Source organism: Terrapene carolina, unplaced genomic scaffold, assembly GCF_002925995.2.
Source record: "Terrapene carolina triunguis isolate 2854851 unplaced genomic scaffold, T_m_triunguis-2.0 Scaffold42, whole genome shotgun sequence".
Lineage (NCBI taxonomy): Eukaryota > Metazoa > Chordata > Testudines > Emydidae > Terrapene > Terrapene triunguis.
The window spans coordinates 23234914-23253934 of record NW_020664393.1 but is presented as its reverse complement, the minus strand read 5'-3'; the positions used below and the strand labels follow the sequence as shown (position 1 = coordinate 23253934).

The window sequence follows — 19021 nt, the reverse complement described above, 5'->3', positions numbered from 1 at the left end:
TTTTTATTCCTGCTATTTAACGGAGAAAAGCACATAATTAACTGAAAGCTTTTTATTAACAGACACAGTATTTCATGGCAGAACAGCAATGCTTTAAAGTTCACAGTTTCTGGGTAGAATTCGCAATACCCATTAATTTTTAATTACTAGTCTTTATTTCTGCTGGACACTGATTCATTGTTTTCCTCACAATTGCCACAGTTTCTCTCCCTTATTTTGTTTTCTCTAAATTTATAGTGGATTACTGTAGATTATAAATAAAAATAGAAGTATAAGAATAAAAATTAGATTAAAAATCTTTGTGCTTTTTTTCAAAAACACTGTTTTTCTTAGTGACAGGAAGACTGCTCCTATTTCTCTGATCCAGGAATCCTCACTCTTCCCCTTCAAACCCTTTCTTTGCTTTGCTTTTCCCTGCTGGCCTCCACCCCTACGATATCTGCTCTTCTCTTGCCCTACCTCAGTCTATAGTTAAGAAAATCAGAATTTGTATCATTCACTCACAGTATGACTCAATCTGTTTTTATTTCTTCATCCTCATGGCTTATTTCACTATCCCCACTTTTGTCTAAGTTAGACCCCAATACTATATCAGAAACTGTTAACATGTGTCTATTCACAAGCCCACTGAAGTCAATAGGTTTCTACACAGTTCAGGGATACAAGCTGGCAAATCCCAAAGCAACATTTAGGCCATAGAAATTCCCTGAAACAGGAACTATATCTTTTTGCTAAGCTATCAGGAGGCACTGTGCAAAGTTGATTCTATTTAAGTATTTAATACCAAGAGGATCTATATATTAAAGTGTACAAGAATACTTCTAACTGAAGAACATATATAAATGAAGCTATAATACTGTACCTATTCATGATTATGGTGCAATACAACTTAAAATGAAAATAAAAAAATTTAGAAAGCCACAGCAACTACAAAAAAAAATAAAATCAGTCATCTTATATATTTTACATCCACCAAAGACTGCACATGCAAGACACTTATCTGTCTTTCAAAAGTAACTTATTAAAATCTGACTTCTAGGTATGTTTTCAGTCTTTTCATTTCTTATTTAAAACCCCTTCAGTATAGCATTCATGATGTATTCTAAACCAAATTTCAATGAAACATATGAAAATAATCTTGCATTGCAAGATTTTTTAAAAAAGAAATTGGGATACCAATCTTAATGTTGCCAAGAGTTGACAATGTTTTTGTTACTCAAGTAAAACAAAGGAAGAAGAATTTAGCAGCAGAGAAACAGAGCTCCTTTCACTAGAGAGTGTTTTGAAACTGAGAGGCGTTAAGTCAGGGGTTTTTTTGTTATTGGAGGCTACTCATTCCATGTATTCCCCCCCGCCCCCCAACACGCACACACACACTTCCTTCAACAACTTAGTGGCCTTCCAGACTTTCCAGTCAACCTTATGATTTCCATTTGCTCTTCGCTGGACCACACTGATATCCACACCTTTCCTGAGTGGAATTTGTGAATTAGATGCAGTTGTACCAGCTTGGTGCCCTGGATGTAAGATGCAATAGAGTCTGAGGTGTATCACATTACATTACAGTTTGGAGAACTTCAGAATTTAAAATGCTGAAGGCTTCAGGGCTTATAACAAGTCAATGTTCAATACTAGGGTTCCACAGACAGAGCAAAGGTTATCTTTAAACATCACGTTCACCTTTAAGAGTAGTAGGGCAGTGCTAAAGGATGCAGCTAAGTAAAAGAATGAGGTAACAGACTGTACATTTGCTTTTTCATGAAGAAAGCATCCACCAATCTAAAGAACGTTGTTGTGTAGACTTCTATGTAACACGAGATTCTGTTTTCTCTTGGCATACCTCAATACATTGTGAAGCATTCTACAGAGGACATATTCCAAAGCCCAATAATATAGAGTATAGAGATTATTATATTTGTATACATATAATGTACTTTGTTTTAGGGAAGGTTATTTTTTCTGGATTCGTGCATGTCCTACTCTAATCAGAAAACCTATGTACAGTTAAGGCAAAATGTAGTCTATTGCATATGGGAACATACACCAACACATATGATACTGCTGTGACACACAAGCACCTATGGATTTTTAAATCAAAATAATGAAAGACAAGAGCTGATAAAATATATCCACTGCATAATGTTTAATAAACAAATGAATTTATGGCTATGTACTATGGCTGCTCTAACTGTAAATTTTTCATCATAAGAAACCCTATTCTTTTCTGCCCAAGACATGAACAAGGATCTCTTGGGAAAGCTTGTTGGTCGCATATGCTGTGTTATTGGTTTTAGGGTTGTTAGAATATAGACTTCAACTAGGTGCATACTTTGAAGTTTTAAGATTTTTTTTTTCCACATTGAAAAAAAATGCAGTGTATTTTCTCCAGGTCTAGATTGGGCAAGCAAATTCTCTTTCCACTGCCTGAGGTGTAGGGAGAGGGGGGGGGGGGGGGAAGGAAGTACAAGGATAGCTCAGTGGTTTCAGCATTGGCCTGCTAAACCCAAGGTTGTGAGTTTAATCCTTGATGGGCTACTTAGGGATCTGGGGCAAAAATCAGTACTTGGTCCTGCTAGTGAAGGCAGGGGGCTGGACTCGATGACCTTTCGAGGTCCCTTCCAGCTCTATGAGATAGGTATATCTCCATATATTATTATACTTGGATTTGGCTGAAATTAAGTCATCTTGAATAAAAATGTAAGAGGTGAATTCTTAGGGAATTATATGTACAGCCCTATTATTAATCTGTGAGTGGAAAAATCTTTGTACTGATCAAAGGCCCTGGAGGTTTTTCGCCTTCCTCCGCAGCATAGGGCAGGGGTCGCTTGCTGGACGATTCTCTGCGACTTGAAGTCTTTAAATCATGATTTGGGGACTTCAACAGCTGAGTCCAGGGAGAGAATTATTCCAGGAGTGGGTGGGTCAGCTTTTGTGGCCTGCATCATGCGGGAGGTCAGACTAGATGATCATAATGGTCCCTTCTGACCTTAAAGTCTATGAGTCTAAGAGTCTAAGAATTGTCTTGTGTTTTAGACCATTAATAAAACATTTTTCAAATACATTTGTAAACCTTAGAGACCCAAGAAATCTCTTAACTTATTATTGATTAACTCACGGGATGTCCACAAGTTTGGAGATTCATCTTTTAATCTCCCAGCAGTTAAATTCAATCTGTTTAGATCTTATGAAGCGAATTGTTACGCTGCATTTTCTTGTAAATTGGAATCCTAAAACTGTGCTTAATCACTAGCTCCCAAAATCAGGAATATTTGAGGCTTTGTGGTCAGTGTGAAGATTTTCAATATTTTTTTCTCATTTGTCTTTTTATTTTCTTTACCACTTATATCAGAGGGGGGCAAACTACAGCCCACGGACCACATCCGGCCCACAGGACCCTTCCCTCTGGCCCCCCGAGCTCCTGCCAGGGAGCAGGGTCAGGACATGCTTGCGGAGGAGCTAGCCCAACTCCCCGGCAGCGTAGTGAGTGGGGCAGAGGCTAGCCCCTGGCCCCTCCCCTTCTGCTCCCCTCCCTCCCTGTCTCCCTCGCAGTCACAGTTCCCCTAGCGCCTGGGCAGCGTGGCTGCAGCTCCAGCCGGGCGGCACGGCTATAGTGCCACCAGACCTGGTGCTCCAGGGCGGCGCGGTCAGGGGGCGGGGAGCGGGGGAGTTCCGGAGGGAGGAGGGGATGTTACAGGGGGGCAGTCAAGGGGCCTGGGCCCTGCTGCCAGGGCCAGAGGCAGAACAAGCCAGGGCCCTCCTCCACCCCCAGCATGCTTGGCCCCTGACCCCAGCAGCCAAGCCCAGAAAGGGAGCGAGCCCTGCCCGACTGCCAGGGAGAGCAGCCAAACGAGCAGGGGAAATGCACAGGGAAAGGACTGAGCCCCTCTTTCCCCCACCCCACAGGTAACATGGGGCAGGGAGAGCAGGGAGGGTTGGATAGGGAGCCCCAGGGGGGCTGTCAGGGGGTGGGGAACAGGGGAGATTTGATAGGGGCGGGGGTGGTCAGGGGCAGGGCTGGCTCCAGGCACCAGCGGAGGAAGCACGTTCCTGGGGCGGCACATGCTAAGGGGCAGCATTCCGTCCATTCTTGGGGTGGCACGGTGTGGGCGGCGTTTTTTTTTTTTTTTTTTGCTTCGGCAGTTCAGGCAGCAGTCCAAGCAGCTTTTTATTTTATTTTTTTTGGCTTGGGGCAGCAAAAATGGTAGAGCCGGTCCTGGGGGTGGGGAGCAGGGGGGATTGGATTGGGGACAGGCATCCTGGGGGGATGGTCAGGGGGCAGAGAGCAAGGGTGTTTGGATAGGATGCGGGAGTCCCGGGGGCAGTCAGGGGTGGGGAGCAGGGGGAGTTGGATGGGGGTGAGGGTTCCAGGGGGCTGGATAGGGGGCCAGGCCACGCCTCCCCCAGCCTTCCCTACCTGGCCCTCCATACAATTTCTGTATCCGATGTGGCCCTAGGGCCAAAAAGTTTGCCCATGCATGACTTATATCATAAGTGGAAAAAAAGAGGTGCACATCCAAGGTCTCCACATTATTGAGAAGATAGCCATCTGCCAGGTTTACTGGTTGAGAGAAGCCCACATCAGAATACCCCCATAGCCCAGCGCATAGGGCATTCACTAGGTGGGGAGTTTCTGTTCAAATCCTTTTTCCTCATCAGGGAAAGGAGGGAATTGAACTGCGGTCTCTCACATCCTGGGTGAGTACCCTAACCACTGGGTTACTAGCAATAAGGGAATCCTCCTTTTCTTCCTTCCCCTGCCCCCCACCTGTTTTGTATGGTGTTAGGCATGCTCCCAGCACACTTACCAGATTGGACCCCCCAGGCAAGACAGGTGATGTTCCGCCTATCTACCCCCAGTTTGTGGACTGCCCTGGGGCTTAGGCATCAGATAGGCATCCGAATGCCTAGAGCAAGACTGCAGTACACATGCCCAGATGTGGAAATACAGGCACCTAGGGAACTTTTACTGAGGAAATTTAGGCGCTGAGGGAGTTTAAAAGCCTCAGGGTTAGGTGGCAGCCAAACGGGGCATATGTGGATCAGAGTAGTGCATAAATCTCGGACATAGGCACCTAAAACTGGGGTTTAGGCACTTAAGTCTCTTTTGTGGATCTGGGCCACGGTGACCAGAAACAATCCATTCAAATCACTAATTACAGATATTTCCTTTGTTTAATAAATCAGTTTTAAATGCAAAGTATGTTTTGATAATCTTAGTTTTATTTAACTTAAATGTGGAAAAAAACCTAACTAATAAAGAACAATTTTAAAATGCTTTGTTTGTGCGTTTTAAATCCAATTTCCATCCAAATGCAGCTTGACACAAATCCTAAGTAAAAAATTGATCATCTAGTAAATAAGAGTCATTCATAACTTTCCAACAAAATATAAAAATTAAGAATCTGGATGAAGAGGGTAAACTATATAACTGTTTATATAAATGGATATAGCTATATTGTATACTTCTGATTCACAAAAAGTATCAAATTTAGTGTAAAGACTACTAGTTAATTTCAGACCTCACCGAGGGCCTCTTGGTTTGCAGGAAAAGTTCCTGCATACATTCCTTTGTACTTTAGAACCATTAAAGTTTTTTTTTATTATCATTTAAAGTTCAACTCTATACTATTGGCTGTCTGTTAAATAGTCCTCCCGGTAGGAGTTGGTAGTCTCAGTCCATTATGTCTTATGTAGGGTGACCAGATGTCCCGATTTTATAGGGACAGTCCCGATTTTGGGGTCTTTTTCTTATATAGGCTTCTATTACCTCCCACCCCCGTCCCGATTTTTCACATTTGCTGTCTGGTCACCCTAGTCTTATGCAGCCACAATTACATAATAAACCATCACCACAACTGGCAACATTTTTGACAGTGTCCCACAAATTCTCCATTTGCTCTTCTCCCCTCCACTAATAATCATCTATATAGCCACATAGGTTGTAGAATCCCCTCCCATGGGAGAGTCTTTTTCTAGTAAAATGTTACTACTCATCTGAAAATGTTATTGCACGTGTATAACACAAATCTTCATACACAGTAAAGCGTTTCAGCCAGAAAACCCAATAGAAATCCTCTCTAGCCCTGAAAAGCCAGAGGTCCTCTTCATTCAGGATTGGTTGAAGTGGGGGGGCAGAAAAGGGATGGGGTTGTTTTGCCTAAAAGTGGCCTCTACCAGAGGCATTTTAGAGTTCATACTAATTATAGCTTTCTTAAAGTAAGGGAGTGTTTGTTTGTCTTGGTTATTCAGATTTTTTACATGAATGCTGTTACTCTATTTCATTTGTGGAACATTTGAAGTCCTTTATCATCACTCTTTGGATTGGTTGGTTTGTTTAATCACCTTTCATTTCAGCTGATCCTAAAATACCTCACTCAAGACTGTAGATGTAGATTCACAACAGAAAATATGTAAAATCTTTGTATCCAAGATGGACCAACACTAAAAAAAGGACTCTTCATCTAACTGATAAGTCAATTCATGCAATGAAACTAGAGAAACATTAGTTTATATCAATCTATCCCCATTTTGCCATATGACTAAATAACTTTGTGTGTTTTAACACAAACCTACATTAAAAGTGATTGCAAAATGAAAACAAATAATACTCACAACTGGCCAAATGGATATAACCCTATGCAGTATTTTGAAGACCTAATCTAGACTTGATACAAGAGGCTTAATTTATCACATCTACCTCTGACAGCTACTCTGAGTTTTGTCCCCTTTACACTTTGGCAACAACTGTACCGCTTATCATGCCAATAAAGTACTTTTGATTTGAATTGTGCAATTGTACATGTTTATTAGAACAAATACAGTCACAAAAGGAAAAGCAAAAAATGAGAAATAATGTACTCAAATGAAAGTTAAATATCTTTTTCCTTGTCATCTATCAAAGGTCAAAACCTACTTCAGCATTTGATAGGGGGAACAGTATGCAATTGTGATAGGTGGCAGGGGCACTTATATTTTCTCACCAACATCTCCTGAACCAAGCATAGGAGCACAGCCAGGGTGCTAGGAAAATAACTATGTTGGAACAGAGAATTTGTAGGGGAGCGTATCAGTATTTGAACTTTCTACCAGCATCTACCTTTTTCAGCGCCTGCCTGGGATGGGTGCTTCCTACCCTGTGTGCCAAAAATAAGTCTGCTGTGCTTGATGGCAATACTATTATGTAGCAATAGCCTCATTTGCTCAATGGGTAAACTGAGGCATTGGGAGGTGAAGTGATTTGCACAGGTTCATAAAGGGACAGGGGGCACCGCAGGCAGCTGAGCCTATGTTAAGAGTCTCCTGGACAGCAGCGGCGTTATCTAAGGCAGAGGAAGCATCAGCTGATCCGCAGGAACTTGGAAGAATCAGAGTTTGTTGCCAAGTGCTGAGTCTACAAGACAACCGCCGCTGACCCCACCCTGCCGGTGCCCCCCACGGCAGCGAGGACCCGGGCTGGGGTCGGGGTCAGGTTCAGCTCCCGCCGCTTTCCCAGTCGCTGGGGTGTGACAGGTGCCGGCGACCCCCGCGGAGCAGCGGGCCCGAGGGGCTGGGGAGGCGCCCCTGGAGAAATGTCCCCCGGTTACGCGCCCAGAGCTGGGGGCGGCGAGGACTAACCACCCCCCGGCCCTTCCTCAGCAGCGGCCCGCCCGGCCCAGGCGCCCCCGCCCACCTGCCCCGGTACCTTGTTGAGATGCGGGTTGCGGGTCACCTCGTAGCCCCGCTTCATGGTGAGCTCTGCGGGCTGGGCCGGTCACTCCTGCAGCCGCTGCCAAGGCGAGTGTCCGCCGGGATGGCACCGCGGGGGCGGGGAGGAGGAAGCGCCCTGACACGCCGCCGCCTCCAAGCCGGGGTCACCGGGGCACGAGCGCCGCTGAGTCAGCGGAGGAACTGCTCAGCGACGGGAGCGGCGGGGGGCGGGTCAGCGCCCGCCGCGTTTCACCGCGCGACTGCGCGGACTGGAGGGAGCGGAGGCCGGGTGGGAGCGGGAGCTGCCAGGGAAGCGGCTGGGGAGGGGGGCAGTGGGGGGCAGGCCATGGATCTGGGGGAGATTTGGCTGGTGATGGAGGTGCTGAGGGAGTTGGGAAGTGAGGCTGGGGGTGTGCCCTGAGGGAACTTGGATGGAGGGGGTGAGGAGTGTGTCCTGAGGGGGAGGGACTGGCCATGTGATGGAGGGGATGAGGGGTGTGTGTTTGGGAGGGTGGGACTGGCCATATGATGGAGGGGTGAGAGAATTAGGGGAGGGAGAATGAGAGGTGTATATGCTGTGCAGGGAGGCATTTGGAGGTGTAGTAAGGGTTCAGGAAGATGTGAAGGCTTGAGGGACAAGGGAATAGGCAAAATATAGGCAGGGAAGTATACTCTTACACCCTCCTACAAGAGCTTTACTGTGCCATCCCTCCTTTTTGGATGTTCTGTGGGCTGCTCATGAAATATTACTTGGGAGACTTGCGGTTGCCAGTCTAATCATGTTTTGTTCAGTGATATGCTTCATATCAGATTAATGTCATTATGACACATTATGAAAGTGTGTCATTTTTAGGTAAATCAAATGCCTTAATCTTTTATTTTTCATCTAAAGTCTGAGCTTGTTTTTAAAACAGAAGAGTCAATCAATCATTTTAACATAATTATTCGGCATTCACATTTCATTACATAATTCCATTGTATCAACTCCCCTGCTTTTCTGACAGCCCATCCAAATTCATCTCTATTACATGCCAATTGAAAATTAAGGTTTAACGTTTCATTAAGTGTCTTATGTTGTGCTATTCGTTTTCTGTGAAGCAGAGTATAATAAAAAACCACCACATTTTCAGTGATCTTAATGATAATGTCCTGAGACAATATGGGCACATCCTGAAGTCAAATCCAGGTAGGCTGTCAGTGGAGCTCTTCATGGGTGTAGGCGACTGCCTGAACAGATTCAGTTGCAGGAGTGGAGCCAATATTATTATTAAAATTGAAATCTCACCCTCAGCATGCTATGTAATGACTATAAAACCTAAACTTCCTGTTAAAGGGCCACTGTAACAGGTGGCTGAATAGTGTTGTATACTTAATATGGTGCAAGTTGCTGGTCTACACAGGGTTGTTGTACCAATTCAACTAGTTTGAGTAAAGGTGTAGTTTTTTTACCAAAATAATTAAATCAGTACAATGTCTAGTCTGGCTGGAGTTATACCAGTATAAAAGGTGCCTTATCAATATAGCTATCTCCTCTCAGTTTACAGGTATAAGGCTATAACTGTGCCCGCACTAGAAGGGTTGTACTGCTTCTAAAGATACTAGGAGGTTTTTGTGTGTAGAAAAGCCCTTAAGGACTGGGAATTTACTGGCCATTACCTCTATGTATTGCAACCAAATTGATTACGTCACACATCAAACTTAAATCAGAATTTCTTAGTTTTTCTAAAAAAAAAGTCAAATTTTTATAGGTAATCTGTAGAGTTGTCCTTTTTTGATTCCTTATGATTTATACACAAGGTCAGAAAAAAATCTGTTTAGTTTTTGGGATTTGGTGTGGCTTTGGTTGGATTTTTAAACTATACCAATACAAAAAGTCAAGTCCTGTCTTCCCTGAATTTCTTGAGGACTCATTTGTAGCAGTGCTTGGAAATGTATATTGAGAACTTTCTTAGTTCTTAATTGAAGGGGTGGAGATGTTGAATTGTTAACAAAGAGAGCTTTCTCCCCAAAATGTATTAGTTACATAGTTAAGAGACTGTTTAAAAAGCTTTGCTGACAATTAATCACATTTTGCTTCTTGATGTCATAAATCTGCTAATTCTGTAGGTGTCTTTAGACTTTTGTAAGCTTTCCAAGATGGACAAAATCTGTTTGTTTGTTTTTTAATTAAAAAGGCAGATTTAAAAATTTTTTTTAAAAAGAACTTATTAGGCCTCTCTTGTACCTAATAAAAAGGCAAAAAAAGGGCACAAGCCCTTCATACTTTTTCAGGTCACCTTTAAAGTATTTTTAATGGAATTACAATTTAATTTCCATACTTTTTGTCAAAGATAGAAAAACTTGTGTTGACATGATTTCATTGAAGCGTTGCACGTGGTTTCTATAAAATTTCGCTGAGTTTATGCCAAAAGTCACTGAAACCAGCACCATTATGCAATCCTGAGACTGCCCAAGCAGGATTCTTGAGCCTCACCTTCCAAAAACGTATGGTGACTCATCTTGCGCACCTCATTGTGAAACACCTGTTCATTTGGAATCAGGTTTGGGAACCTATCATCTTTTCTGCATATTTTACCAGGCTTGAGAAAAAAAGTTAGCTACCAATCCCTTCAGCACCAAAAAAAAAAAATTACTGCTGTCTCACCTCTCCAGAAAATTGTAACTGATTCTTGTCCTTCATGCCCACACTTTTCTCTTAATTAACATAAATGAACAATTAAATCTCAAGTATGTTAAGGTAAACATGTGCCTGAATCCTGGGAATGACTCTGCTTTCAGACACAGTCCCTGGTTGCTACTTTTTTTTTTTTTTTAATCATTAAAGAGTGAAGAAGCCAGCTGAGCTACTGAAACTGAAAGCATGCTGGAGGACCACATATGTACCTCAGGGACAATCTCCTGAGGTGTTATACAATAATAGTATAACCATGACCCCTCCTGGAGCATGTCAATCTAGGTAGCCCTCCCAGCATGCCTAGGTTTTGTCTTCACTAGGAACAGTGGTTGAGTTTAGGTCAAACTTCGCAAATATGTGCTACCTAAGCTTGGCCTAAACTTGACCACTTTTCTTAGTCAAGACAAAGAGTCAGATCCATGTAAAGTCGAACATTCTGAACACAGAAGGGACAGACATGCTCTCTGCAGGTAAAATACTCAGAGGACGAGATTAAGGTGCGATTGGGTTGGAAATGCTCTATTTAGTTGTATGAAGTGTTATTGCAATCTGCTTCTCTGGTGGGGTGTTCTTGACACACTCAAAATCACCTTCCCAAAAGAAAGACACCACGCAAGAAGTAGATCACATGATGGAACAGATCACCCATATACCCTGAAAGACCCTGCTTCAACACAGAAATACAACCCCTCCCAAGCTGTTCTGTATGAATTTACCTGAGAAGCCCAATCTAGTAGGCAGCTTCTGAGCACACCTACCAGATTGGGTCCTGCACACGAGTTAGGTGGCCAAACACCTATCTTCCCCAGTGTTTTAATCGTTCTGGGGCTTAGGCAGGAGATCCGTGCCTGGATGCCAAGAGTGAGGCAGCAGTGCTCATGCTTAGGTGGGAGCTAGGTGCCTTGGTGTCCAGAGTGATGCTGCAGTGCACATGCCCAGAGACAAAGTCTTCAAGGCTGAGTGAATTTAGGCACCTACAGGATTAGATGGCAGCAGAATGGGAGTTTTATGGAACACAGTGGTGCCTAAAAAGAGACTTATGTGCCTAAAAATGGGACTTAAGCCCCTAAGTACCTTCAGGGATCACACCCCTGTCACAGGATGACTGGAACCTTTAAGAGGGAGATGGATCCACTGCAATCCATGACTTGTCAGATGCCTCCTTAATTGGGTTTTAAGAGAAGGCACCTTAGCCACATATGAAAGATCTTGACAACAGAGAAGGCCAGTCAGGTGACTGCTGCCAGAGATCTTAAAGGGATCTCTGGGGAAAGCTGCATAGAGCAGAGTGCTCTCTGTATGCTCTTCCTGGAAAGAGAGAGGAATTGTCAGGAAACCAGTGGAGGAGCTAGTCTGCTGACCTTCCTGAGCCACAGAGCCATGGCCAGAGAAGGGCTGAATGCTAAGAGCAGTGGCGGGAGATGCCTGCTGGTTCTTTGAGCCAAAGAGCTGGGGCCAGAGAGGGCTGAAGCCTGGGGGTGAGGTATGGTGAGACAAGCCAGGGCAGTACTTGGTGTTTTGATGGCCTGTTGAGACTTGAAAATGGAATATACTGTTTGGACTATGCTGGGGAATTCTGGATTATAGTCATGGAACTCTTGTCATGGTTTATGTGCATCAGGTTTTCATCTGTAATAAACTAACCCTGCACAGGCTATACACACACACACACACACACACACACACACACACACACACACACATGGAAATCATTTGCAGACTACTTATGGGAATCACTGAATGGGAAACTGAGGTAGGCTTACCTGTTGCGCCATGGCCTGACACTGGAAGGCACCCCAGGATGGGCTGAACTATGACACACCTTTATAGTGGTATAACTACTTCCATACTAGAGCCTTCACCTATATAACCATAGCACATTTTTAAAAAATATCACACCCCTAAATGACATAGTCAGAGTGGTCCCACTTTGAAGTGTAAGCCAGGCGTTGCAGAGATCCTTGATGTGTTTGAAGAACTTTATACCACATCTGCAATGTATCCTTGCTCTTCCAGTATGGAAGTACAGTATCTTTTTGTTGCTGGAGATTGTTAGTACTTCTTTGAGGAAGACATGATGTTGATTTCTTTAAAGGAAGCATGTGTTTGACCTCTGTCCAAAAAACAATCTTTTAACAATGATAATCTCTCCAGTTCTCAATCAGTATCTAATCTTCTATTCTTGATGAAGATTATGAAAAAGTTGTGGTGAGACAACTCCGAGTATTGCCAGGGATTTCTTACTTCTCAGCCTTGTTTCTACAAATTATTATACTTATCTCAATGCACGTATTTAAACTAAATAAAAATACTCCTAGAATACGCAGGGAGCTTCTTGAAATACTCAAGGAACTCACTGAGGAGATATCTGAGCCATTACCCATTATCTTCAAAAACTCATGGACGACAAGAAAAATTCCACAGGACTGAAAGAGGGCAAATATAGTGCCAATCTATAAAAAGGGGAATAAGGACAACACAGGGAATTACAAACCAGTCAGCTTAACTTCAGTACCCAGAAAGATAATGGAGCAAATAATCAAGTGTCGCGAGGTAGGTACACCCCCTCATGGGGTGTCGGGTCACGTGTGGTCAAAAGAAAGGGAAGTGGCTGTATCACACCTGGTTAGGTCCTATGCTGACAACCCTTACTATAAAACATGGTAGTATGGCCTACTGGCTGGAGTCAATAGCGTGGCCCTTCCACTCAGGACACCATGGCCCAATGGCTGGAGTCAATAAAGTTGCACCCCTCTGTGGGATGGTGTGGCCAATTAGCTCATTGGGGAAGTGGGGCACCACTCAGGGGTGAGGGGGACTCGGGCCCTCCCTGCTCCTTCGAGCCCTAGCCCAGGGCCCTAGCAGTGGCAGGATTACTTGCCACTGAATCAGCAGGGATCCTCCCAAAACACACTAACTGGTTCCCCGTTTCACCCAGCAGAGCACAGTCTAAGTCCTCTGGGTAGCTTCCTACCCTGTCTTCACCAGCAATGGTTCACGGTTCCCCTGGGTCTCTGGGATCCTCAGGCAGTGTAGCTCCTGACAGCGTGGCCTCCTCTATGGGTTCGTCCAGCTCCTGGAATCCATCTGGGGTTCTGCATGCCTTGGCTCTGCAGCCAGGGCCTGTAGCAGCTCCCTGGAGTCAGCCTGCATCCTTTCCCTTCAGCAGCTGCCCAGGCTGAGCTGGGCTGCTTCCTTTTATATCTTGCCTCCAGGCTGAGCATGCCCAGCAGAGGCGAAGGAGCCTGGCTTCCTCAGCCTGCAATGCACAGTTAACCCCTGCAGATCCAGAGTGGGGTAGGTATACCCCGTCACCTCAGGCAATCAATTTGCAAACACCTAGAAGATAAGGTGATAAGTAACAGTCAACGTGGATGTGTCAAGAACAAATTATGTCAAACCAACCTAATAGCTTTCTCAGATGCGGTTATATCTTGACTTTAATAGTAGTGTTGATACTATCTCGCATGACCGTCTCATAAACAAACTAGAGAAATATAGCTTAGATGGAGCTACAATAAGGGTATGTTTTCACTACCGGACGGTTCGGGGGCAGCGATCGATCCCCAAGTGCTCTCCCGTTGACTCCTGTACTTCAGCTCGGCGAGAGGCGCAGGGAGAGTCGACGGTGGAGCGGCAGCAGTCGATTCACCATAGTGAAGACACCACGGTAAGTCGATCTAAGTATGTCGACTTCAGCTACGTTATTCACGTAGCTGAAGTTGCATAACTTAGATCAATCCCCCCCCCAGTATAGACCAGGCCTTAGGTGGATGCATAACTGATTGGGAAACCATTCCCAGGGAGCAGTTATCAGTGGTTCACAGTCATTCTGGAAGAGCTTATTGAGTGGGGTCCTGCAGGGAATCAGTTCTGGGTCTGGTTCTGTTCAATAGCCTCATAAATTATTTAGATAATGGATTAGAGAGTGCACTTATAAGGTTTGTGGATGATACCAAGCTGGGAAGGGATGCAAGTTCTTTGGAGGATAGGATTAAAATTCAAAATGAGCTGGACAAACTGGAGAAATGGTCTGAAGTAAATAGGATGAAATTTAATAAGGACAAATGCAAAGTATTCCACTTAGGAAGGAACAATCAGTCGCACACATACAAAATGGAAAATGACTGCCTAGGAAGTAGTACTGTGGAAAGGGATCTGGGGGTTACAGTGAATCACAACCTAAACATGAGTCAACATTGTAACACTTGCAAAAAAAGCAAACATAATTCTGGGATGTATTAGCAGCAATGTTGTAAGCAAGACACAAAAAGTAATTCTTCTGTTTTACTCTGTGCTGATTAGGCCTCAGCTGGAGTATTGTGTCCAGTTTTGGCTGCCACGTTTCAAGAAAGATGTGGACAAATTAGAGAAAGTCCAGGGATGAGCAACAAAAATGATTAAAGGTCTAGAAAACATGACCTATGAGGAAAGATTGAAAAAGTTGAGTTTGTTTAGTCTGGAGAAAAGAAGACTGGGGGGGTGGGGAGTACATGATAGTTTTCAAGTACCTAAAAGGTTGTTATAAGGAAGAGGGTGAAAAATGTTCTTGTTAAACTCTGAGGATAGGACAAGAAGCAATGGGCTTAAATTACATCAAAGCACGTTTAGGTTGGACGTTAGGAAAAGCTTCCTAACTGTCAGGGTAGTTAAGCACTGGAACAAACTGCATAGGGATGTTTTGGAATCTCGGTCATTGGTGGTTTTTAAGGACAGGTTAGACCAGGGGTCGGCAGCCTTTCAGAAGTGGTGTGCCAAGTCTTCATTTATTCACTCTAATTTAAGGTTTCACGTGCCAGTAATACATTTTAACGGTTTTAGAAGGTCTCTTTCTATAAGTCTATAATATATAACTAAACTACTGTTGTATGTAAAGTAAATAAGGTTTTTAAAATGTTTAAGAAGCTTCATTTAAAAATAAATTAAAATGCAGAGCCCCCCCGGACCGGTGGCCAGGACCCAGGCAGTGTGAGTGCCACTGAAAATCAGCTAGGCGGCATGCATGCCATAGGTTGCCTACCCCTGGGTTAGACAAACGCATCAGGAATGGTCTAGTTATTACTTAATCCTGCTTTGTGTGCAGGGAACTGGACTAGATGACCTATTGAGGTCCCTTCCAGGCCTACACTTCTATGATTCTATAATACGGCTAATTTTAAATAAATTTTAATTTGAATGAAATAGCTGTTTAGTTCATCTGAAGAGACAAGCTCTGTCAACATACTGGTTTGTTGAATTAATTCTAATTTGATTCTCTTTTGAATTGCTTTTAGCAAGTCCTATAAATGGCACAAAATAGTAAACCTCAACAATTGTATCTATATGAGACCAATATTTGAAAAGAAAAATACATTGGTTGAATAGAATAAAAAATGATAGTTACAGTAATGTAAATAAGGTATTTCCTACCTGGTCCAAATTATTTTGCAGGGATATGGCTCCACATTTGGAACTACTGGCATATTTCCAAAAACACACTCAAGTTAATGCAGAGAGGGCCCCTTACAGTTTCAAAATATTGCTGATGGGAGATACGATGGATGGTTTTGCTTTTCCAATTAGCTGTGGCATGTATGTAAACCTATTCTGAAATAGTTTTCATGTGGAAAATTTCTGATATTTATACCAAAGATTGCTTATACTCTTCTGTAATAAAGTTTGGTTCTTTCCTGCATTCCAGAATTAAATTAATTAATTCAGAACTTTTTCTATTAGTAATACATTTTCCATGTTACAGTTTTTACAATAAAATAACAGGAGTACTTGTGGCACCTTAGAGACTAACAAATTTATTAGAGCATAAGCTTTCGTGGGCTACAACCCACTTCTTCGGATGCATACCGAAGAATTTATTTTTACAATAAACTTCTTACAGAAACGCAGAAAACTCTGTCTAAAATGTTAAAAAGAATTTGGCTGAAATTTGAAATGATTTTTTGAAAGTAATGGAAACATTTTAAAAAAAAATTTCTTACAAATAAATATTTCACTGTAATGTTTGTATACCAAAACACTGCAGCATTGGGCTAATGCTTGATAACGTTAAAATGAATTGATTTTAAACAGAAGTATAAACAACTGGTCTATTTTTAATTTTCCAAGCTGAGAGATGAGCAAAAATTAAACATAATAAATAGTGAATTTTTAAAATAATGTTGAGTAATCTAAAGTGTTCAAGACTTCTTTTTCTTAAAAAAAATTGATTTTTTTAAAAACACATCATCATTATCTTAAAATGACACACAGAATACTAAAACATAAAGAATGGCTACTAGACACAATTCTAAAGCAAAAACTCCCTAAATCTATTGAGATCCATAAAGCTCTCAGGATACTCCCAAGAGATAGGAACATCTGCATGGAGGTGTAGGGCCTCATTTTGTTCAATGCCTTGGATCAAATTTATCTTTTGTAACATCATTAGCTTCAGTTTAGTTATACTAGGAAGTAATTTGGACCTGTTGTTTAGTCAATGCTAACATAAAAAATCACTATGACAATAAAGTATAATACTGGGAGCTGATAATGTCTCAACAGTAAGAGTAGGATCTAGTAAAAGACCCAGAAGAGCATTTCTACGTCGAATGGTTGCATCAAATTTAGTTTTCAGCGATAATTTCAGTAATTCTGTGAGTCCATCAACAGATTCCAAAACTGTGGCACTATTTTTAATCCCTAATAACTTGAGGTTTAATACCTTTTAAATATAATTAGGTTTAACACCTCTGGGGCCAAATTCAGACTAGGTGTTAGTGGATGACACTCCATTGATGTCTGTGAAGTTTCCATTGATGTCTGTGAAGCTCCCCATTTTTCTTGTTAACTAGATTTCCTAGAAAACTGTAGGTAAAATAGTTTTGGGAAGCTATTTAATGCACATAAAAATAAATAAAATCACCTTACACGTTTTGGAGACTGTCACAGAATCCATTTTGTTTTCCAAATTTACCCACATTTAAAAAACATTCATATCTTGAGAATGCTGGCCACAGCCAGCAACTAACTCATCTGAAGCTTGTTCTAGGTCTCAGTGAAAGTATATGGGGTCCACTACTTGCAATTTACTTATCCCAATACCAGAGATTTGCTGCATGAAATTACCCAACAAGCACCTCCTGTTGCATCATGCTAAGAAATCTGTTGGTTAGCAGTCCTTGGATGCAGTTTTGATTTCCTTTGATCTTAAAAGTGATAGCAACAAGATTTTGAAGCACCTAAAGAAACTGAACATCATCATAAATAAATTCCTATCTAATCTATCAATAACATTTGTACTGTGCCCACCCTTATCACCCCAAGCTCTCAATATGAAATGGAGATTCTTTATGGATATTTGGTAATCTATAAATGATTAGCTGGATAACTAGCACTACCATTAAGTTCCAAGTCTCTCTCTAGGTAGTTAATCATTGGTCTTTTTCATCTGAAGCTGCCAGGTTTATGGATTCATGCATGTGAGAAGTAAAGATAGATTCCCTTATAAAAAAAAAAACATTGCTAAGGGAGGGTTGTAAATATGTCTACTAACTGAACAATTCTAGAACATTTGTCGCCACAATTAAAGAAAAATCTGAAAGTCAGGAAATACTAAGTTAAGGTGTTGTAAGCCTTACCTTAACTCTTTACCTTTCCTTGCTTTATCTTTCTCTTACTGCTAGGAGAACCCAGTAGTAACTACTTAGGAAAATTAAGTAATCCTAACTATGTATATGAAATATGATAGAATGGTCTTGTGTTATCTGAACACAGAGCATGCACTCCACTTCCAGTTTATAGACAGAACAGGCAAATATAGAATCCCAGGTCCAGTTTTCTTTCTGACATTAATGGATATTAAAATGAATTTCATTATTTTCCATACAAAGGTTCCTAAGTCCCTTCTGTTGCAATGTTTGATGCATAATGGAGATTAGCTAAAATTTAGAGTGGATTGGCAAGGAGTTATATAGACGAGAGATCAATTTCCACGCACTATGCCCATAAGCAATGGGTGTCTCTGAGTAGTCATATTCTTTTTCCATCATTGTTCTTCTATTTGATTACAGGTGTTTCCCTTGTAATATAGTTATATTACATATGTGCTGCTGTTTTCTGGAACATTTCTGAATTATATTTAGAATGCACCAGAAGACAGATCATTTGTCTGGATTTTTTTGGTGTCTTTTGTTGCTGTTTGTGTTTTTTTGCTTACAGATACAGCATCCAGAACTCCAAATGAGCCAAAGAGAATTTTGGGTGCAAAATGCATTCAGGGATTAGACCAGAAAAGAATTTTGTTCTAGATACCTAAGCAATGGTAATAAAAATTCCAATATTATTTTAAAAGAGAATTTTGAGTGATATAGTAGGAGGGCAACAAGGTTCAGACTACAAAATGTTTATTTTTCAGTTTCTTTGAAACAGTCAAATGTTAAAAAGTGTTTTCTCTAAGGCTGAACATAAGAATGGCCATACTGAGGTCAGACCAATGGTCCATCTAGTCCAGTATCCTGTCTTCTGACAGCTGACACTGCCAGATGCTTCAGAGGGAATGAACTGAAAAAGGGCAATTATTGAGTGATCCATCCCCTGTCATCAAGTCCCAGCTTCTGCCAGTCAGAGGTTTAGGGACATTCAGAGCATGGAGTTGCATCCTTGACCATCTTGGGTAATAACCATTGA

General features: G+C 42.1%; 1 protein-coding gene across 3 annotated transcripts in view; it reads right to left on the bottom strand.

Annotated features, from left to right (window-relative positions):
* ME1 (malic enzyme 1) overlaps positions 1-7898 on the bottom strand; it is a 400997-nt gene extending 393099 nt beyond the window's left edge. For all 3 annotated transcript variants that reach the window (XM_026654431.2, XM_024193234.3, XM_026654437.2), the window contains exon 1: positions 7682-7898. In XM_026654431.2, the coding sequence (XP_026510216.1) occupies positions 7682-7726 (45 nt within the window). In that variant the 5' untranslated portion in view covers positions 7727-7898. The remainder of the gene's footprint in view (positions 1-7681) is intronic.
* Between the last annotated feature and the right edge of the window lie 11123 nt (positions 7899-19021).